General features: G+C 45.4%; 1 protein-coding gene and 2 long non-coding RNA genes across 5 annotated transcripts; 2 read left to right on the top strand and 1 right to left on the bottom strand.

Moving 5' to 3' along the window:
* Positions 1 to 431: 431 nt before the first annotated feature.
* CA6 (carbonic anhydrase 6) lies at positions 432 to 18,846 on the bottom strand. Of its 3 annotated transcripts, none has more exons than XM_062604151.1 (10): positions 18,711 to 18,846; positions 11,039 to 11,134; positions 8,736 to 8,918; positions 5,293 to 5,441; positions 4,788 to 4,883; positions 4,202 to 4,268; positions 3,484 to 3,641; positions 2,195 to 2,318; positions 1,624 to 1,722; positions 432 to 1,136 (listed from the first exon to the last, which is right to left on the bottom strand). In XM_062604151.1, the coding sequence occupies exons 2-10, from the start codon at positions 11,115 to 11,117 to the stop codon at positions 523 to 525; spliced, it is 1,569 nt and encodes a 522-aa protein (XP_062460135.1). In that variant the 5' UTR covers positions 11,118 to 11,134; positions 18,711 to 18,846; the 3' UTR covers positions 432 to 522. The 3 variants fall into 3 exon arrangements, with proteins under 3 accessions (XP_062460135.1, XP_062460143.1, XP_062460153.1); XM_062604159.1 differs by lacking the exon at positions 18,711 to 18,846 and adding an exon at positions 12,224 to 12,346; XM_062604169.1 differs by lacking the exon at positions 18,711 to 18,846 and having other exon boundaries at positions 432 to 1,186; positions 1,650 to 1,722; positions 11,039 to 12,089.
* On the top strand, positions 2,317 to 7,694 carry LOC134156285 (uncharacterized). Its single transcript, XR_009961875.1, has 2 exons — positions 2,317 to 3,017; positions 6,658 to 7,694. It is a non-coding gene; the product is annotated as an uncharacterized LOC134156285 (long non-coding RNA).
* Positions 7,755 to 19,001, top strand: LOC134156291 (uncharacterized). The gene is made up of 2 exons (XR_009961877.1): positions 7,755 to 7,837; positions 16,276 to 19,001. It is a non-coding gene; the product is annotated as an uncharacterized LOC134156291 (long non-coding RNA).
* Positions 19,002 to 22,689: the final 3,688 nt, after the last annotated feature.

Genomic DNA, 22,689 nt, shown 5'->3' with positions numbered 1-22,689 from the left:
CCTCTACATCCACTTACAGAAAAGAAGGCATGCCACTGACCAAAGCTCGGTGACCACAGGAGTCACTTTCTGTCTGTAAGGGCTTTGCTTGCTCTTTCCTGTGGGATGTCTGCAGGGGAAGGGGTGGTGATTTGATGGTGAGAGATGGGACGGAAGGATCCATGTGGGGAAGATGGTGAGAAACTGAGACTGGGTGAAGGATGAGAGAAACTTTATTTGATAAAGTGGCTCCTCTGACCCAAGAGAGAAGCCCTTTGGCAGGTAGGAAGATCTGTGTATGGGGAGCCTAAATCAAACTGTGTTGGACTGTGCCATGTTCTGTCTGTTCTTTGCCTCTATCCCACTGCCGGAGGCTTTGCTCTCTTGGAAAACCAACCTGAAACACCAGCAGGGGCATAGTGAGCCTATGCAAAGCAGAAGGAGAAACAAGCAAATCATCCAGGTTTTAAAGTTTCCTCAACCAGAAGTTTGGATTTTTCTGCTTCCTTAATTCAAAAAAAGGAAAAAAACCCAAATTTGGGGTCACTGACAGCTGGTGTCAGGCTCCAGAACCACCCCCCCCAAGAGGGTCATGGGGGTTTCTCCCCATGCTATGATGTCTCCCTTCAGGTGCCCTGGTTTGCACAGTGCAAGTGCCCGAATATCTGCAGGACTGAGAACTTGGCTCCACAGGTTCACGCGAGTCATCCACCCTGCAAAGCCATTGGAGAACGTCCCAAGAAGAATGTCTCTGTCTTTCCCAAGGACAAGGGTCCCTCCAGCCTGGCTCACATACCCCTTCTGGATACTCTTTGCTTTACCAGCTGCTCCATTGAGCCATAAATTTGCTGTTCCAGACCAGGAAGCCCATGTCATGCAGTAGTGCAGCCAGTCTTGTGCCTTGTGGTACAGGGGGAAGCTGATGAAATGGCCTCCTATCCACAGTCCCACATCTGTGCCCACTGTCAGCGCTAGCTCATTATCCTTCTCTTGTGTGGAGTAGGAAAGAACAGTCTGGCTGCCAGCATGCTGGGCTTTGATCCAGAAGCATAAGGTGAAGGCTTGGAGAGACATATCATGGAGGGGATGAATGTTCACAAAACTCTCGATGTTTTCCACAGGGAAGTAGAAAGATGGAAAAGTGCTGGATTTAATACCTGAAACAACCAAAAAGCCAGCTGTTACATCTCCAGCTGTGCCTTTAAGCCTGGATCCTGAAGAATACACCCATAGGAACTGGCACTCTTAGTTTTCTTGAGCCACAGTTACTGGCGTGTGTGTTGTACCAACATGGAATGGGCTTGAAATGATGATAAGCTTAACTACTATTTGAGAAAATAACTTCCTTCTTTTCCCCTTCTTCCTTTTTTCTCATCTTTGTGTAAAAGAGAGCTGATGATTATTTACCCCAGGGGAACTGTCAGCTTAAAATCCTTCGTGTTTGTAAAAATGTGCTTACATGTTGCAGGAGAAAGCTGCAGTTACTGTGACAGTAGCTAGATTATGGCCTAGAAATGGGACAAAATCCTACCTGCACATACCAGAACCAAACCTGTTCATGATTTAAGCCATCACGGACAGTATAGTGTGGGTTCTTCATTCTTGCAAGGTAAGCTGGGCTCAAGAACAGATGGTGTTTCTTACCTATGTGGCTCCCTCCATTCAGCAACTCTCTCTTCACGTCTTGGAGCTGCATCTGGATTTGTTCCAGCCTGAGGCTGAATTCTTCCGGATGGCATTGTTCTAGAGCAATCAGACAGCTGAATTTACAGGAAGCCAGTACCTGCACGTGGTAGATTTTCCTGCTTTCTAGTTTGCAGGAAGTTTAGGGAAACCCTTTGTTTTAAAATGTGATGTCCCACCTCTATGTGGTGCCTGGTTAACCAGCCATGCCAGGGCTGTTTCTGAACCCATCTGGGTGCAGACACACCTGAACCTAGTGTGCCATTTAGCACCACTTTGGAGATGTGTGACACCTTCGTGGTCAAAACAAAGGGCTGGCACACAACCTGCAGCCACCACTGCAGCATTAGAAACAAGCAGGGGGCAAAGAGGCACTGGACCATCTCCGCCTGCTGTGCAGGGATGCTGCGCCTCCCAGGAAAGGTGAGCTCCAGCATGCTTAACTTGAGTGATTTGCAACTTAACTCCCTCCACACTGGCTTCTTGCTCCTCCCTGGGTAAGGCCCGAGTCCTGCCCCTTGACTCCCTTTACCTTGGGTGGGTTTGGACCTGAAGGAGGCCTCCACCACGCGCCCATGGAGGGGCTGTGCGTGCCGGTAGTCATTGCGCAGTGTCCTATTCTGCCAGTCCAGCAAGGTGTTCTCCAGGAGGCTGATCTGTGAGCAGCACAGGCTTATTATGGAGGGCAATGGGGACAATGGTTTTACCAAGAAGGACAGTGCAGATCCTGCAGCTCGGGAGTCAACCTAGTGAATAGTTACAGAGGAACCCACAGGGTCTCTTGCTGTGTATTAGCAAGGGAAAGGAACAGAACATGAGGGCTCTTATCAGTTAATTCATGATAAAGATATTTGCCTGAAGGAAGTTTGTAACACCTGATGCTATGCATGGATGGAGATTTTGCTGCTATTCCACAGCATACTGTGTTCTCACAAGTGCCTATTACCCTTTCTCCTGCCAAAATGAATGTTTCTTTTTCAAGTGAGGACACACTGTGATCCTCCACTACTGTAATCTCGATTTTATCTTGTTCTTCTCCTAGAAGAAAATGTTTCTCATGCTTCTCTTTCATTAAGGAGGATGAACCACTCTGCAACTCACTGGTAAGATAATTTGACTTGTGTTACTTTCTTCCTGCTAAAGCCTTTGTCCTGACAAGGCAGACAGAGAGAAGGGTACGCTGCCATGTGACGGTATTCAACTGCTGGGAGAAGCGGGGTTACTGCCCAGTGCTCCTGTGCACTCAACAAGTTTCTCTGTAATGCCTCCACTGGAACCTGGATGAACCCTCTCCTATCACAGAGCCAAAACTCTCAACAGGCTGTTCCTGAAGTGACCCAATCTAGCTGCACAGTGTAAGTGTAGGCAAGAAAAAACTTGAAATGCTCTTTAAAAATGTGCCAATTATTCAGTAATTATTTTGATGTTATGAATGACTCTTTTATGGGTTTTGGGGGAGGGCTGGACTTTCTTGCAGTAGTTTTTTCCCTTGTTGGTCCTGACTTTTTTCTCCTTTTGGTAGTGCTTCAGTATGGTTGAGCTTAACTGAGCAGAGAGCTTTGTTATTGCTCACCAGACCTCAGGTAAACTGCTGCTATACAGAAATTGGCTCTTGCTCTGATGTCTCATCACAGTGTCATTCCAGCCACCTGCAATTCCAGTTACTTAGGAGTATATCCTCAAAAGCCCTGTAGAAGTGCCCCGTTAGCCTCTCTGCCAGGCCGTTCCCCAATTCACTGGAGAACAGAAAAGCAAGCTTGTATGAAAAGGTGAAGTGTGGAGGAAAGAGAAGCTGCTCTGTCTGGTGAAGCTGTCACTTACTTGTGTGTGTGACAGGAGAATTGGAGAATGAAAGATGGTCCAGATCACACTCTCAGAGCAAGGTGGGGTTGTCAGTGAGCCCTGGTACCTGTAGAAGTGTGAGAGGTTTTCTGGCAGCATGGCCTGGACATCCAGAGAAAGGAGCTTTGTTGATTGACCTCAAAAGAAAACAGAGAGGGAATATTAACAACTAATGGGGAACAAAGAGAAAGGTGAAAGCAGTGTCAGAGCTGGGGCTGGCAAATCACTCTGCCCAGAGCACTGGTATATTAGACTGTTGGCAGAAGTGGATGAAGGAGGGAAATAAAAGGTCCTTTCAATAGATCTATTTGTTGTTCAGAACTATGTGGGGTCCTGGATGTGGTGGGGAACTGCAAATCAGTGCAATGCCAGTAGCAGTTAGTCCTCCCAGAAAACAGTGTATTAGAGCAGCAGAGCATCTGCTATCTGGGCTTATGGATTGAAGGATCATAGGAAGTTGTTATTTGATGGTGCTGCAGTGTGATGCGTAGACCTACCAGGAGGATGTTTATTGCTGCCTTAAGCATCTTCCACCCCACCCTGCTGTGTGAGCTGATGTTTGAGCTGCATGGGCAGGGACAGTGTAAAGTTGTGCTTGGCTATGTAACAGCAAGCAAAGTAGCAGTAAAATTTTCCCAGAGCCAGTACACATGTACAGGCTTTGAGAAGGATGGAGAAAAGCATTCCCGGGTCTTACCTGCAAACCTGATTTTTGCCAGTTTGGAAATGAATTCACTGTAGTAGGTATTCTCAAAGTGTCCATCCTAAACACAGCATAGCAACTTGAACAGGTTAGTGACCTGCCTGTGCTTCCATACTATTAATCAGTTTGGGGGACTAATTGAGGAATTGGAAGACAAAGAGAACAGACACTATCTCAGATATCTTGGTATGGTATGAGGTATGTACATGTAGATCTCAGGGAGAATGGTGAACTGTAAGGATCCCTTTTCACCACTTCTAAACAAAATGAAGTGCCCCCATTTGCAAATCAGAGCAAGGCTTTGAAGTGCAGCAGGGAATACCCTGCTGTCACACCTGATATTCCATGTATACTTCTTACAGGACAAATTTATCTGGGGCTCCCAAGTTTTATTGGCTGGTATTGTGGCATAAGGGAAGAATAGTCCTCCTAAAGCACAGTTTACTCAAGCTGGTGGCAGGTATCATCTCTTAGGATAGACATGCATACCTAGTACAGGCTGTTTGTGTCTGGGCTGTGATTACAGTATGAACAGTGGTCACAGACTGGCCTTGCTCAGCAGCCCGGGCATCAAACCTACCGCATACAGGAAGGCAAGCACAGCCAGTCCATTTGGTTTGTCTTTGGCTTCTTCAAAGCTCGAGTAGTCAGCTGAGTTGTAATGGACAATGTGCAGCTGTCAGAAGAGAGACAGGGTCAGCAAGAAGTGATAAATGGCTTTCCTCTGTGCTTCAAAGGACCTAGTGCAGACTGAAGGGGGAGTCACAATCCCAATTCCTGCTGCTTGTGCCTTACAGCACAGCCAAGCAGACCTTTCTACAGTTTTTTTTTAATAGGTTTGTGATGAAATGTGGAGGAACAACTCCAGACTTGAAGGATATTACTGCTATGGGTTTTTTTAGTCTTTTATAGCAGCACCATCAGGCTGAGCTGTTGCACTGCACCAACACCTGCACTGGTGGCAGCCCTGTTTCTCCCACTTGCCTCTGCATTGCTTGTGCAGGCTTTGTGGGCTGCAGCTTCCAGTTTCCCAACTGGTAGACCCGCAATGCACCCTCCTTCTGGCTCACTCCATTCACATGTACCTCTGCAAAGTATCTCATCCCATCTATGGTGTGTTCAGAGCCGCTGGTCTCCAGGTCCAGGCCACCCCAGTGCAGATGCATCTGTACAGCTGTGTAGAGGCCAGGGAGCCCTCTGGAGATGTGCATGGTAGGTGGCAAATCAATCTGAACTGAAAAAAAACAGGATTGGAGACAGCAATGGGTGCAGCCATGCCCATTCTTGTAGTTATGCTTACAGTGCCCAGTGCTTTCTGCCAGTAACTCTTGAAATAAGCAGGAATAGGCATGTTCAGGGAACTAACTCCAGTATACAAGGAAAACCACTGAAGCATAAAGCTAAGTGTGCATAAAATCTTTCCTGACCTCAGGCTTGCGCACCACAAAGACTAAACCAGGCACAAAAATGACTGGGCACTAGCTGTGTCTGCAATCTTTCCTATCTAAGCAGCTCTGGGTTTTAATTAGGCACTAAAAGTGCTTTAATGCTTATCTCTCGTATAGTACATCACATCTTGCAGGGTTCTACACAGATTTAACTGCTTTCTTTCCAAGGAAGAAAAGGGGAATGGAAATCAACAAAGTCACTGGCCTCCTCTAACCTGTCATCATCATTTCCAGTGTTCTGGAATCTGCATCTTCTAGGAACAGGCAAACAGGGCCAGAGCCCCCTAAATTTGAAAAGGCTGTGTTAATGCTTGAAGGATTTGTAGAGATAAATCTCTTTGCTTCTCCTTGCCAAGGAGCATTCACAAAGAGACTATGAACCATTTGTCTTCCTGCTAATATACTGCTACAAATCATATATTGTGTTAATAAATATGCCAAACATAGGAGGGAAAGTGGGAATTGCCTCATCCTAATAAAAGCCCACAGCATGTCATGAAAAATAGCAACTACCCTTGCAAAATGTGGCACATTATATGATTCATTAGTCACAGATTCTGTTAGTGAGAAGCTTCTTTTGCTTGTAAACTGTTTCCAGACAGACAAGATGAAAACATCTTTCCTTGTAATATCCTGAAGAGCCTCGAGTGTGTGAGGGGGAAATCTACGTTTTTACACAAGATCCCTGCTGACTGCCTTCCAGAGTTAGGCTTATTTGCTTCAAGTACCTCACTATGGTTTCTGCTTTCTACAAAACACAGCCAGGGAATTGTGCTCTGAGTTTATGACAAGCTCAAGTGTTCTGTAAGATATCTAAAGCAAGTATTTGCTGACAGCATGAAGGCAGCCCACTCAACGAGGCTTTATCAGGTGGGATTTAGCCTGGTAATTATACACTTTCTCTCTAGTTGTATCTGGTTTCTTAGGTGAAACAGTTGATCTTCAGCTTCTCAGAGCCTGGAAGGAGAATCTTGCTGACAAACCCATCTCCTGTCCTTTCAGGTCTGCTGAATGGTTTCTGCTGTGGCCCAGTGGAATATTTTCTCTGAGAGATATTGCTACCGTGTCCCATCCCACTGATGCCAGTAAGAAAACCCTGCCTGACTTCACAGGAGCTGTGAATAAGGACAATCATTTGCCTTTGTGCTTTACTAAAATGCCCTGCATGGGAAAACCATTGTTTTGATGTTAACAAAAGAACAGGAAAATACATATGCTCAATCAGGTCTGAAAGCTACACCTGCAGGAATTCATTTGTAGGCAGTCAGGGTAACAATGCTGACATGAGAGCTTTAACTGAATGTTGAGCTTGTGAGGGCGACAAACAGGAGTTACGGTTTTAAGAAACACAATCACCACGGTCTTTCTCTGAAGGCATTACGTGTCTCATCACTTCATCTCCTGCCCTCACACCATATTTCTCTCTGTCTCTGTTAGAGGAAGAAAGGACTGTTGTGCAGGATTAAGGAGCTACCAGCTTTGTGTTCCAAACACCTTCCCAGAAACACTCATTCCCTCCCCACTGCAGCTATTAGAAAATTCCCTTGTTGCTCATCTGTAGTCCAAAAGCATTATCCCAACAGTACCAGCTGATGAATTATTTAGGCAATGAATTACAGACTGCAGCAGGGGAATCCAGGACCTCTTAATTTATAAACCTTGCCCCAAGACTGTGCGGCCAAAGGCAAGGCTTTTAACCCATGCTGTGCTTCAGCTTTTCTTCCCAAGACCTGAAATACCAATCCTCTGACTAGAAGGGAGGGTTTCTCCTCTGTGTTGTACTTTGTGTGACCTGCATCTAACCAAACCTCAGACACAAACCTGCTACTGAACTATGGTTCTCCATTCCTATCGTTTCTTATTATTGCAAAAGGTGCATTTTCTAAATGCAGAGAGGAGTCAGTATGCCCCAAATACCACTCACTGCTGTAGTCCTGCAGTCTTGCACTACACTGAATGAAAGGGTCAATCTATAATGCTCTATTTGCCTTTTATCCCTTTTTGATGCCTAGCAGAGAAAATATCTTGCAGGAACATAACTGGCTTTTTATTTCTCTGTGTATATACACATGTTTATATATATATGTGTATATACACATGTTTCTGGAGAGCTTTCCTGTGTGATCAGGGAAAACAGCAGAACTACGGGAGCAGAATGAAGTGAGATGCAAAGCAAAGTAAGGTGAGTTCAAAGAAAAAGGGCATTGTGTGTGAATAGCATTTCAATCAGCTAAAATGAATAATCTGTTCCTGCACTGTAACAAGCCTGACATCCTCCCAGGATATCTGAGCTAGGGAAGAAAATACTGGCTATTGCTATGGTAAAGCTGGCTCCTTCCACCCCATTTCAGCCTAGTGACACTGGCTGCCCAGAAAAGGTTTGTGACTGTGTTCTAGTTAGGGTAAAGTGCTGAGGTGAACACACAGGAGCTCTTCCCATACCCTGTGTGTGCTAGAAATGCCAGGTGAAACCTCCAGAGGATACACCTCAGCCTATTTTATAGCTTCAAAGTTGAAAGTTGTCAGGTTCAGGCATCTCTTCCATTAGCTGTCCCAGCAGGAAGGTATGTGCTTTCTCCCATCAAATGCACTGCAGGACTCAAACCAGTATGATGCAATCCTGAACTCATCAGGATGCTAGCAAAGAGGTTTGGATAAAAGGGGTGAGTTTTCAGAGCTACCATTAAAGACATCCACATTTCAAAAATGTAAGGCCTTTGCTTGGCTGCTGCTGACCTGTTCCCTGTGCTGCTGGCTGCCAGCATCACCTGCTGTCATGGAAACAGTGCATGGGATGCCCCTGGATGCTGCGTGTGCAGTGGTCCATGCATGTACAAAGCGTTAGCCCCATTTTGCTCAGGGGACAAAATGGGACTGATGGGGGCAGGCAACACTTGCTCCTTTGGTGCTTTGCTTCTCTGACAGAAAGGTGACTGACAGCTCAAGCTGCTGCAGGACCAACTAAACTCCTTGTGCTCTGTGCCCTGATTTCTGTTTCAGGCTCTTCCTTTGCCAGCAATGACCTTTTGGCCAGCTCCTGTTTTTTAGGCAGGTAATGAGAAGAATCCCCCTGGTCTTACCAGAGTGACCATTGTTGGTCATGGTGAAATCCCCCTGCAAAGGCCCATCGTAGCCACTCAGCTCCAGCTGCAGCAACTGGGGGTTGTACCTCACTTTTTTCCTCTGGATGTCAACTGGAGATTGGCGCTTGCCAGCACAGTCTGCAAAGTGCTTTCCCCAGTGCTCTTCATCCAGCTCTCCTTCTGTGTGGAGGAGAAGCAAACCAGGTTATTAGGACATGCTGAGAACTGTTGTTAGCTCAGGAGTCAGAAGACTCTCCTCATTTGCCAGCAGGGCACGTCAATCTAATTATTATAACACCAGGAGCTGCAGCAATAAAAGGTTGCTGTGCCTTCCCTAGAGTGAAAATATACATTATTCTGTCTGCAGGACAGCTGTGCTGCAAAATAAGAAGCCTGCATTGCAGTAATAGCTTGCTGATCACTGGGGACTGAACCTCCACAAAAACAGAAGCAGTATTTATACAGAAAAGGGGATTTAAATGGGTCTCAACTGCCAAAGATGTGGAACCAGGTTCTTAACGAATGCGAGAGTGAATAGGACCAGGGCTATAGGTGGAAAGTCTCTGCTTAGGGTAAGGAATGAACAGCAAATTTGCTCGTTTTAACTAAAGAGAGCTAATAGAAGAAGAATATAAAAGCAGAGTTCAAACCATTCCAGGTTTAAATATATTTAATCTTTTGTATGCTTGCAGGGATAGGAGTGGTCTGGGGTGGCTTTGGTATCTTGGGAGAGTTTTCATTAACAAAGCCACCCCTCTCCTGAGCACAGAGCTATACCTCTTCCTGGGGCCCCCTCTGCACGCACAACAAATAAGTGATTCACTTAGATAGTGAATCTAGTACATTCCACACCAGGATAGGCAGATCCTGGTGTGGAATATGACCTGGGTGTCCCAATGTCAAGATACTGTTTATTACTCTGAGCTCTTGGTGCCACTTCAGCCCTGAGGCCTAATAGCCCCTAAAGGTCATGCCAAGTGTTAATACCAACTCCTTTTGCTGCTCAGTGTCACTAGCTCCTACACAGACCTTTGACATGGGACTAAGAATTAAAGGCCACAGCTTCACCTGCACATGTTCATCATCTCTGCAAGTATTTAATATTAAAAACCTCCTCTGGTCACCTTATAGAGGAAGTAAACGTGTAGGAGACCTGGCATGCTGGATGCTATCCTTTTTCTGATGGTTCTAAGCCTTTTAGCCCTAATGTGACTCTTTCCTGCGGAGGACTGGGTGCTGTTGAAACTGAGCAAATGCTTGAACCCTTCAAGGCTATTTGCCCTTTCCATAGTGCTATATTTAGGACTTTAAGTAGAAATATTGACACCGTCTCTGTCATGGCTGTAACTGACAACCAGAAAGGAAACCTTTTCTTCAGCCCAGAACTGAGATATATTGATTAACGTCAGAGTCATGTCTGTCTGAGACAAACAGAGCTACAGCTGAGGAATAATCCTCATGTGATTGTGGCACTCAGACTTCAAACCCTGCAGAGATGGGTTGGAAGGCAAGGTGATGGCTGTAAAAAGGGAAATAATTCAAAGCTACTTCCTCACCTCCCTAATTTTCAGTTACAATGATGGCCACACCTGAGGAGGGGTTACTATTTGTTAATCCTTTTTATTTCATTGAAGCAATGTCAGTTTGCAGGTGTTTGTTTCCTGGCGTTGATTAAATATGGGGGAGTTAGTACATGCAGAGAGCCCGGCCTAAAGAAAACCCAGAGAGAACTTCTGCAAACAGCTTAGTGTCCTAATTGCACTATCTCATCTATTCAACAATATCCTTTGCTTTATCTCAATTCCCACCCCACTGCAGATCATAAAAGGACTATCATTTACTTCAATGAGCTCTGCAAACAACCTCCTGAAATGGAAGAAAAGCTAAAATTTCATAAAGAATATAAATACATAAATAAGCTCTTCTTAGTGATCTGCACTGCATGGGATATGACAATGAAACAATAAGTAGGCAGTATTTAAAGCTTTTCCTTCCAGGATCATCCAAAGGGCAGCTTTTATTTAAGCACATGTGAAGGTTTCCCTCATTGTTTGAACCTCCTTGGTCTGCCAACTCTGACAATGTGTCCTAGCCACACAAAGGAGTAAAAAGGGGTAACATTGAAGAGAATCACTTTCAAGACACACAGGCATCAATAAAGTAGATTGAATTAGGTGCTCTGTGAAGATCTTTCACTAATGGAAAGAGAGTTGAGCTGAGCATTGCTTCTGCAGCACAAAAAGCATGGGAGTGTCTTAAGCAAACAGTAGAGATCCCAAACCAGCCTCATTTTGCATTACCTTTGTATGTCCAGTGCACTAGGTGAGAGCAGCTCGGATGCACCAGGAGCAGGTAGAACAAGGCAGCTGTGATCCACATCTCTCTCACTGTATCTGCTGTAAGAACCAAGGGGGAGAGTGAGTTCTTTACAAATCCTCAGGAAGCACAAATACCAGTTTACTCCGGGTCTGGCCCTTCCAGCACCCATCTTGCCCTTCTACCCGTCCAAAACAGTCCTAGCAAACAATGCCCCAGAGAGATTTTAGTTAGACAGTCAGCTTTAAATACTGAGGGCACTTTATCGACCCTTTGAACCAAGCTGTCTGTGCAAATGGAACAAGTTTCCCCACCAACAGCCAAAGCTGGTGGTCTCAGTGCTGTCTGTACACACTCCTGCCCACTTTTCCTGTCCGTTCATTCCTGATGAGCAGGTTGAAATGCTTCATTGCAAATATCTGTAAAAGAGTGCTTTGTAAGCAAAGATGCCTAATACAGAGCTCCAAACACTGTCCTGAGGTGGCAAACTGTTTCCTTGTTATACAAAGGAAGGAGCCCAGGCAAAAGGCATTTAAGGGACTGGTTTTCATCCTCTTACTAGAAGTCAAAATTGTAGGCACTTAGCTCCTTTGAAATTACACTTCTGAGGCCAGGTTTACAAATGCTCTCACAGCTTAGTATTTCAATGCATTTTGATTTCAACACCATCTCTAGTCACTGAAAATCTAGTTTTGAATGGGAGAGATCTGCAACCTTTGGAAAATTCAGAGTTGTGAAAAAGCATTTAGGCTGCTGGAAGACACAGGCATGACACAAGATACTGAAACCCTGATGGCTTTTTCAAACCATACAGGAGCTCAAAAAAGAACTAGGAGGTATCAGATGTCCAAATGTTCTTCTGGACTTCAGGAGCTGCTCTGCACATCCTCAGGCACTCCATTTCCCTAAAAACGTGTTCTGAGCAAATAATTGCCCAAGATCCAGTGAAAGAGTAATTCAGCAGCCCAGAGAACAGGCCATGGATCTTCTGCCTGCCTTTTGTATCCTGTTACTAGGCAAATGTCATTCCCTTTGAATAGCCTTCTCCTCCCTCTAAGAATGACACACACTGAGCAACAGCCCTTTCTGTCCAGCAGTGCTTCCCAACCCATAAACCCACTTTAAGAACAAAAGGGGAGCAGAAATCTCCCCAGAAATGGAATTTTCACCTGGTGCTGAGAAGAGCACACGCAGAACAACTTTGCTGTTGATTGTGGGTGCCAGGCAGCAATATGAAACACTTGACAAGAAAGCTGACGTCAGTGAAGTCGCAGCACTTCTGGTTGCAGTATCCCTGCACTTGCAATGATGTTTGCAGTTATTGTTTTCAGCAATAGGGTATGTAATAGCAGCAACTGAACAATGAGAGCTGCAGGTGAGTTTCAGATGTGAACTCGAGTTACTAGGATTAGGCCGTGCTGAAGAACAGAAGCAGGTTTTCTATTCAAAATCTGACTCTTTGCAAGGGAATTGTTAACATTAAAAGGCTTTCCTGGTTTACTGGTTTGTGCTGTGCATATTTAATCTTTGGAATTATTACTGCTGTAATATTGGTGATTAACCAAATGTGTCTTTTTTCCCTCTCTCTTCTAAAGAAGTCATTTATCCTGACAGCTGCGCTGAACTGTGTAAGGACTAAACTAATCAAACATGCCCTGCAATGCTCTTCATAATCCTTGTGTATCCTGTTGGGTAAACAGGCTTTGAAATTAGCTGAGGGAGAAGTTTTGGGGGTTTATGCTGTTCATACTCCAGGATTCCACCCAGCAGCACAGGAGGGTGTGAACAAGAGTCAAGAAGAGGAGGTCACTCTTGCATCACAGCATCCCTCCTGTCACCCTTCCTGCCTGTGTGTGCCAAGAGCGTTTAAATGGATGTCACTTAGGAACAAGCTGTGCTTTATCGATCAGCCAGCCCAGTCTGCACAGAGGGTTTGAAATAAAGCCCATTTGGGAATGTACTGGCGCCAGGGAACTGGAGATGACAGTGAATTAATTTTTAATGGAGCTTTTGCAACATGCTAGAATTGTGACATTTTAATTGCCATCAGCAGGAGCCCCGGGTGCTCAGCACAGCCAAAACCAACATCTCTGTTAGCTCAAGTTAGCTTCTTCCAGATTAGTGGTTACTCTGGAAGGCACAGCAGTCTGGGGACAGGATTTTCTAAGGGCACTAAGTATGAGTTTGCTTTGGAGTTAGGACAGAATAATTTTAATTAAACTCATTAAATGTATTTGAATATTAAGCTTCTAACTACAAGTTGAATAATAAGGGAGGAGACCTTCTCCTGTATGAAGTATTGCACACTTCTATCATTATTGGGTTTGGAGCTATAGCTTTTTTATGTCTATGGTATTCCACCTGGCTTGAGGCTTGTCTTTGTTAGTCACCTCTTTTGCTATCTCAATGTAATTGCTGGAGAGAAGTACGGACATAGTGCCCAGGAACTCCAGATATCACAGCAGGACCATGCTTGAAGTAAACTGGTGTTTTACAGGTGAAGAAGAAGACTGTAGGTCTAACAGGACTCCTCTCTGCACCCAACTTTAGCTAGTGAGAAAATCTCATGTCAGGTTATCTCAGCTGTGAATATCCTTGGCAGGATTTCCTCACAAAGTCAGGCTGCTTTCACACAGATGCAGTTACACAGACTTCAGCCTCCCCAACCCTGCCTTGACTACATTAGGAAATAAGCCTTTTATCCCACATCATTGGCTTCCATGCACTTCACTTTTATCTCTACGGTTTCCCCTGACTCCTTGCCATCTTTTAAACCCTGCTTCTCCCTGGCTCTTCCATCTGTCCTCACTGGCCTAAACCTCAGCTCAAGTCTGACTTTCAGACCCATTCTGAGTATTGGTAGCCACATTAAAACCTTTCCATTGCACTGAAGTAGCTGGCTCTATACCCCAGTGCTCCTTTGACCCAGAATTTGAAAGGGTTAACCCCTTTCCCTCTGAATCAGCAGGAATTTCATCAGGGGTTGCAGCAATAGCTGCATCACTCCCAAGCCAACAAACATGTGACCAGGAGCAGGCTGTTGGATGTAAGATGGATAGATTGCCTTCAGTCAGGTTATCTAGGTATTCATAAGTGAGTCCAAAACCTCTTCAGATAGAGCTCACTCAGGCTGGAGGAATGAGCCTACACAAATTTTGTAACAACAAAAAGCAGCTAGTGCTGCTAGCCCCAAACCCATGAGTAAAGCTGGCAGTAGCTGTGCAGATTGAAACATGAAATCCTTTTATTCAACAATTCCTGTAATGTTTTTACATCTCCCATCCAAAACTGGCCCTTGCTTCTTTGAATTTTGTCTATGTTTTATTTCCCCCCTAACCTCATTTTTGCCCCCTGGCTTCCAACTACATACAGAGATCACAGAAGTCAAAGCACTAGAATTCATTTCTCCAGTTCACACGATCTCTTTAGGCCTTCTTCCTCTTCTGTAGTATTTGGATGTGCTTGGATAAATTTACCCTCTCCCACCATAAATTCAGACATGTTTGTTGATTCTACTGAAGCTTTGTGATAGAAATGGGCTTTGAGGGAGTCAGGGATAGACACTGGAGGTTTACACCAGTGTTCCTAAAAGCACGATTTGTCCATTTCAAAGCAGAGAGGTTCCCTCTAGAAATTCCATTTCATGGTCTAAGAGATCTCAGCATTAGCTACCTGCAGTTCATTGTCAACTTAAATGTTCTTTTGCTCAGTTTCAGCCAATTACTCTTAGTCATAGGTATAGCTCTTGGATCATCTTAAAGCACTTTCCCCTCTTTATTGCTCACATCACTTCTGGGGTGGTTATCACCTCACTGCACCAGGAGCAGCCTTTCACTCACCATTTCCCCAAGGTGGCAAAAAGGACAATGTGATGCTATAAAAAGAAGAGAACACGGTCGAATAATCCCTCTTCATTTTCATTTCCAGGAAATGTAATTACAGTTCTTGTAATGTCTTTATAAGTCTGCTTTACAGACTTTGCTGAAAGTCACTTACGTCACTTATGTGACTTATATGAAGTTATGTTCTGGATGTCTACTTGGGACTTTGGAAAATAAACCCAAAATGTGAAGAAAGAATTAGGAAGGGTCCATCTTCCCCCTGTATTTAGTGTGAGGTACACAAGAACATGGCCTGAGTGCTGCTGAGAGCTGGCTTGGGAGAAGTTTTTCCATCATACCAGGGCTCTGTGCTGTGGAATAGATGCTGGTGGGAAAAAGAAGGAATAACTCAGTGACAAGACAGCTTGTCAGCCTGTGCAAGTACTCGTCCACCTTTTCAGACACTGTGTTAGTAGCATTTTATACGTATCTGCACATCCTTTCATAAAAATACTCATTTTGATCCTGATCTCCTAGTGCGATAACATGCAGAAGAAGCACAGTTGCTGCTCAGTCTCTCTGACACTCAATATTAGCAGTGCCTAAACACAAGAGAAATCCCTAAGCCCCTCAACAAACAAACACTCCTCACAGAAAAAAATAAGGGTTTTGGAAATGTGGCTGTTGCCCATTGCTGGGTGAGCACTTTTCCTTTCTTATTTCAGCTGCATTGTGTGTTGAGCAGCTGTGACATCCAGTGGCCAAACACAATACATTTGAGTCTGGTAGAGAACTCTTCATACATGGTAACAATAACAGAACCCTTCCACTGCACTTTTCATCTTCAAAGGGTTGTATAAGCAGTATTTCATTAACCCCTACATAGCTCAGTGGGGCAGATGAATGTAGCAACCCTAGAAGTACATGTGAGAAGGGGTTACCACTTTCCAAGCAGGGCAGGCAGCTCTTTAGGCAGGCAAACAACCTGCCCCAGGTCCAGAATCCAGGACCATCACCACCACTGTAGGGAGCAGCTGCTGAGAGACAAAGTATAAGAAAGGTGCAACTCATTCAGCATCTGATGAAGACGCCATACCTGAGGAAAGGGTTGTGCTTGTTTTCCCTGGAGCAAGAGAGTTCATGCTAATGGACTGGGCAAAGCTGTATCAGAGGACATGGCAGGACCAGAGCTGTTTTCAAGAGGTGCTTTGTCAGGGTCCTGCTCAAAGGAAAAGGCTTCTGCAGTGATTTTCTGGAAACATCAGAGGACCTTTCTGATAGATGTAGAAGGGAGGGAAAGGAGTGCAAACGCAGATCTGGATTAAGAAATACAGTGGTGGACTCAAAGAAATGTGACTGTAATAATATCCCAGTGTTAACTGGGATTTCTGTTGTGACAGGTAAATTGGAAGATACAGAAAATAAGAAAACAAATCAGGGGAAAAGAGGAGCTGGGTCTTGCCCATGCAGCAGAGCATCCCAGTTCGATGCTAAAAACATCTATTCCACAAAGAAAGCAAGCAAGAAAGCAATGGACCAAGAGATGGGTTTTCACAGGCCTGTGTTAATGGGGAGGATTAGTGGATATAAAGACTCTGACAGAGGTTTAAAGGTTGCTTTTAGACTTAGGCATTCCAGACTTTCCTTAACCCTTTGTGCTTGAGGTATGTGGTGAGGGAGCTGAGTGGGTTTGCTGAGCTGCTCACAGCCTATGAGTGTTAGCTTTCAGTGAGTTTTAATGGTGCAATTACTCCATATCCCGTGGAGTGCAAAATCCAGGAAGACAAGTAAAAGTTCTGTGTCTTAACTATGAGTTTGCTACCTTAAGGTTCTTTTCTAGCCTGTGCAGAGAAACACCCTTAATAGAGATGCTGTGTTTTATATGGATATCTTTGAGGTCAATCCAGACATGACTGTTTCTATTATCCCTGTTTCCTTTTGATTATAAAAGCAGACTTGCATGACTCAGAGATCCAAACTATGGACAGATGTATTCAGTTTCAGAGCTCAAGAAATCAGTTCCTGCTTTCCCCAAGTTATCTGTGCCTCAGTGGTTGCTTGCTCAGACCTGCAGTGGATTTTTGCTGCAGGCAGTGTCCATGCAAGGACATTCAGCATGAGCAGAAGCTCCCACAGTCCCTCCTCTCTCGCTTATCACCACTCTCTGCCTGTGCAAGGAGAGGGAAGATGATAGGAGCTAAAAGCAATTCCCATGAGAAAAGAGGTCAATTTTTAAGGCAGGAAGACAACATAAAGGGAATTTAAATCCTACTGTCTGTGCTGTACCTGTTCTGTGGCAAGAGAATCCTGCTTGATAAGTCTTAATGCTTTACATTAAGTGCTACACGCTCATTAAGAAAACAAATGAGTTTTACTGTTTTTTTCATACTGGGTTTGGGGTTTTTTTCCAGGTTTCCACTCTAAAAACCCCTAAATATCAATTATAATTCCTTAATGGCTAATCGATTCCTAGCCTGCTTTCCCCTTTTTTGTATTTCAAAGTGAGAAGGAAAGACCTGCACAGCAAGGAGTCTCAAACCCCCTGTAAGAGGCAATGTGAGATTGCCCAGTGACCTCTATAAAGGGGATTACTTAATGGTTTCACCATGGTTTCAGTGAGCAGCTATGGCCTTTGGATGCACAGTCCTGACAATGAATATCCAGCTGGTTTAAAAGCTTTTGGTCTCACCTCAAATCACCATAACAGATCATTAGCTGCTGGGAAATGTACCCCATGGTACTAGCACCCTGATTTGCGCATTGGTTCACTTCCAAATACCCTTCACCATCACCTAGAAATGCATGTAGTAGTTTTATAAGTAGATTAGCATTTACAGAAGTTACAAAGTAGTATATTTTCCCTATCCCAGCCATCTTATCTGTATCTTTTGTTGTTGCCACGGTTGTTCCATCTTAAAGTCAAAGTACTCTGCTTAGTACATAGGTGTCTAGTACAGCTCTTGTATACTCATGTAGACTGATTAACCCATGCAATATATCCATAGCTGCACACAAACCTGTGTCCATAGTATCACTGTCAAAAATGGCCAGTGAAAATGCAAGTGACATTTGCATCTTCAGCATCCACTAAACCCCCTTTAGGACTGAATAAACCCTGAGAACCCATTTCAAAGAAACTCAGACATAAAATCCTCTGGCCAAGGTCTATAAGCTCCCTGCCCTGTCCCTGCTGGCTTGGAAACTGGGGGCAGTATTTTCCACAGAAAATTCAAATCCCAACTCAAGTGAAGCCAGCTGGAGTTGGAGAAAGTCAGAAATCAGACTGTCAGGTGAGGTCTCAAGATGGGGTCCCTGCAGCCATGCAGTGTTGGTCACTCCAGCAGCAGGTCCTCACTGAGAACTCTTCATTTAAGTTTTGTGCTGTAACTGTGAGGTTTCTATTTGAGGACCTGAACAGATGTAGTTCAGTCTAGGTTCTTCGCTTACCCCAGTCACTGCACTGAAGTCACTTTCAGACTGGCTATTAAACGCAGGAACTGGTGGCTTTTAAATCATTTTCAGGATGCTAACCAGTCCACCTCTGAAATCCTGGGAAAAGACAGGAGAATTAAGAGAAGTGGTGGAAGTTAGAAGCATTAAGACATCAGGTCTGTCTTCCCAAGTTAATTTAATTACTCATGTGCCTAAAACCTGTACTGTTTAATCGCAGAGTTAAGCTGTAAGACAAAAGCATGACAAAACAGGGGGATGAGAAGCAAGAGAGAAGGTTGTAAAGTCAGAGGAGGTTTTGACTGCCTGGAAGATAACATCTCAAATAGTCATTCAATAATTTTAATAGATGCCTGAAACAGCATTAGTCAAGCTCTGCCATTACCTTTCCAATGAATGCTCCTTAAAAATACCAGGATCTGCAGAGTGAATGAAGAGAAGAAACCTGAGCGACAGAGCTGTGACTCCTGCTTTCCTCCGGAGATCTCACCTCTAGTGCAGTGGCACAGTCAGGAAGCCTCACTCACTTTGATGCAGGACTGCTTTGCAAAGAGACACTTATCAAAACATGAACAGGTTGGCACTTGCAGAGCTGTGGGATAGAGGAGATGAGGGTGGTGCATACAACAGAGACCCAGACACATGTTCCTCAGATGTTTTGGGAGGCACTGGGGGGGGGGGGGAAGAAGGCCCTGAGTATTCAGGAAGTGCTTTCAAGCTGCTAAGAAAGCTCACACCCTGCAATGCACCCTACACTGCATAATGGTTTTTTAGCATACTAATGCACCGGCAAACAAGTCCTGATCTGTGGTAGTTCTGCTTCCAGCCTTGGCATCCTCAGGCATTTGAATCAGGGATTTCACACTCTGCAAAGCTTTGAACTCTCCTACCCAACCACTTTAAACAGGGAAGGAAAAGGCCCACCTCGTCGGCATGTTGCAAGCAATTAAAAACCTTACATATATTGCACTTAAGAGTTTTCCTATGGTCTGTAAAGCACAAGGAATAACTAGTCCTTGCAATGCAGGGGGATGTGGATCATGAGAGTTGTTTTCCCTTGATGGATTGTGGATGCCTGTAAGCTTGAGCTGTGTTTCTTCTCCATCTGCTCCATCAGCATGTTATACCAACGTGTTAGTGTACTTGTGTGGGCTGTCAAACTGGATTAGTAGTTACAGTGGCTTTATGTTTCCTTAAACTCTCTGTTCCCAGTGTCCATCCCATTAGGCGTACATCCCCCTCCAATACCATGAAAGAAATATTTTAAGAGAGTGGACTGAGTATTTGATTAGCTGGTAACAAGCCTGAATTCCCACAGAAACTCGTGCTGGCTCCATATCTTGTAGCCTTAGGGATGCTCAATTTTGAAGAAAAAGAAAAACCAGGCAGGATACATGACTGAGCAGTGGCATTTTCATTTCATATTAACATGTATTTTACAGCGCAACTTTAAATCTGCTGATCCAGGAAATATTATGCCAACACCTGAACAGTGCCAGGGTTCTGCTCATGGATGCCTGATCAATGCTGCCTCTAGCTACTGCAGTGCCAGTGTCTTCAGCTGTGCCTTCTCTTGCAGACACACGACTCAGTGGAGCGGACACAGCTCTTGGCACAGCATCTGTGGCCAGAACCCCACGTGAGTCCTGCCTGCCAGGAATGGGGGCCGTGCAACTGGAGGGGGAGGATGCAGGTTCTCAGCACACAGCAGAAGATACGTGTGGTCACAAGGAAAGACGAGCCTCAGCGAGGGACCAGTGGAAGAGCTTAGGCTGGTGTTCTACAGCCAGTCCTTTCTCACAGCTTTGGTTTGGTTGAACAGAAACATAGAGCTGCAAGAAGCCCAGTGCTCAGCTGCCCAGGCCAGAGGGTTTGCTTTACACTCCACTTCTGCCTGCCAGCAAGTTCTGACCTTTCAGAACGTCTTCTGTTCCCAAAGAGCACCCTACCATACTTCACCATCAGCCTTTTGCTCAACTACTACAATGTTGAATTTCCCTCAGCTTTAGACTTTCTTGTGCTCCACCTTCCCTAGCTATTTATAAGACTCAACACCTCTATGTGATTTTTTCATGCACAGCAATTTTATGAAGGCAAAAATGGTGGAGCATCTCTAATCCAGCAGTTGTCCAGCATAAAAATCCAGTTGTATTATTTCTACCGATTGCTCAGGAGCATGTTTTGGCAGGGAATGCTCCCTTCTCATTCATTTGCACCAGTAAGGGTAAGGCTCCAGGATAAGTCAGGAACTACTGCCAAAGACACATCTATAGAGGGTATAACATGCAGCTGTGGGGAGGTTGGCACCGCAAGGAATTATCTACCTATAAGGTGACAGTTAAATTACAAGGGCTTTTTGTGACCAGTATTTTTTCTCTCAGCTGTGTGCAGCCCAGCTGCATTTCAACCTGATTCATGGCCCTGCAGCCCACACGAATCTGCACACTCAGCAAGGCAGAAAGAGCACCAAAAAACGCCGTAGGCATGTGGGCCATACCTCACTGTCACAAAGCAGCTTGGGTTTCACATGGTGTCTCCTTGCTAGGATCCACGGAGGGGGGCCTGGCGGGGTGTTGTGTCCACATGGCATGCTTAAGGGAAGGAGTCAGTTCAACTGATTTCCTTTGCTTTTTATTAAGGCTTAAAGCTTGCCCTGGGGGGATGTTCTCATGAAGGGAAGAAAAATGTGCCCGGAAGAAACAATCAGTCATAGGCTGGAAGGGTGAGGCCGTTCATGAGCAAGCACAAGTATTACTGACTTTGCAAGCAACAACATGGTTTTGCACAGTGCAGTGGAAAAGGGGGCCCTGACAGATCCCTGGAGCCCCTGGACCCCAACTCCAGGCTTGGGGAACTCCATGGTTTGATGTTATGTACTTTAAATACCACAGAGTCAGGCCCCCATCAGTGTCAGTGGAATGGAAGGAAGCAAACCCAGGGGAATTGGGAGTCCCCATGGGATGACATGCATGGGTCTGGGTGCTGCAGTGTCCCAGCAAGGCAAAGCACTGGTCCCTGGTCATGGCTTCTGTCCTGCATTCAGCAGTAGTAGGGATTTTTCTCAGTAGCTGCTGCAGTGCTGTGTTTTTGACTTTAGTCTGGGAACAGTGCTGATAACACCCATGGTTTTCGTTCTTGCTAACAGTATCACTGCTGGGAATGGTGCTCTGCCTTCAACAGCAGCAATCACATCCAAGAATGAAGGCTGAGGACATGGGAAGGTGAAAAGGAACAAGACCATGCCTGTCCCAAGTCAGCCTATGGCCTTGTTCAAATCTTGGGACCTGTCAATGGGATTCCTCTCACTGCAGCCTCCCTTCCACAATGCAATGTCAGACCATCCCCTGGTTAAGAAGTCCTGGAAGAAATCATGCTTATGGGAGGTGGTGCAGTGCTCGCCAAGCTGGTCACAGGGGGCAGCTACTGGGGGCAAACGGATAAATAAGCAGTAAGAGGATCCCTCTGCACCGCCACAGCAGGGAACCACTCATGTTCTTATTAAACACCATCACACGTGGTTACCACTGAGTCCATAGAGAGTTGAGTATTACTTTCCAGAGATGGAGGCTTTGCCCACTGCGCCCGGTTCATTCAGTGGTGCATGGTTCATACTTCACCATTATGCAGCAGACTAAATAATTATCAATGAATAGTCCGACGGGTTTTTTTCAACACTGGGGCATGAGTCACTTCATTTTGGCAAAGTCTTTCATTCTGTGGCCTGGTGTTGAGCTCTGTTCTGCTCCACTGGCTCTTGGTCACAACACGGCCTTTGAGCATGTCTTGGGGCACACTTGCTTCAAGCCCCTGTGTCCAACCCTACCAAGGATGGGGCAGCCAGTTAAGAGTTATACACTTAAAAACCAGAGTAAACCTTTACTGTGTTCTTAATTAACCTTTTCTAGTACTAACAAGCCTTCCTCCTGTCAGCACGCCCCCTTCTTACTCTTTTTGGCCACTGTTCCTACACTCACCTCACACAGAAGCCTGGCTGTACCTGGCATTCCAGCAACGCAGCTTCCAGTTTAATGACAATAAATACGTTACAGCCCCCCCTCCCCTCATAAGTGCATGTGGGGGGGGGGGCTGTCACCCAGTCAATGTCCCCATGTGCCCAATGTCCCCCCGCACAATGTCCCCCCCCGATGTCCCCCGCACAGAGGACACGGCTCACTGTACGTGCAGGCAGCATCCAGCACCCGGTGGATGCCGCCGGGGACCGGGTTTGTCGCCGGTTCACGGCCCTGCCATAGACGAGGCCGAACCCCTCACAGCGGAGCCCTCATCACGCCCGCCATCTGCAGCCCAGCGCGCTTGCGCCGTGGTGGGGGGGAGGCCCCGCCCCCTCCGTATTGGGATTTTCC

Source organism: Pezoporus occidentalis, unplaced genomic scaffold, assembly GCF_034315485.1.
Source record: "Pezoporus occidentalis ecotype Australia unplaced genomic scaffold, CSIRO_AGI_Poc_V1 ctg119, whole genome shotgun sequence".
Classification (NCBI taxonomy): domain Eukaryota; kingdom Metazoa; phylum Chordata; class Aves; order Psittaciformes; family Psittacidae; genus Pezoporus; species Pezoporus occidentalis.
Note: the sequence above shows the minus strand (reverse complement) of the source record. Positions and strands in the feature narration are given on the sequence as shown.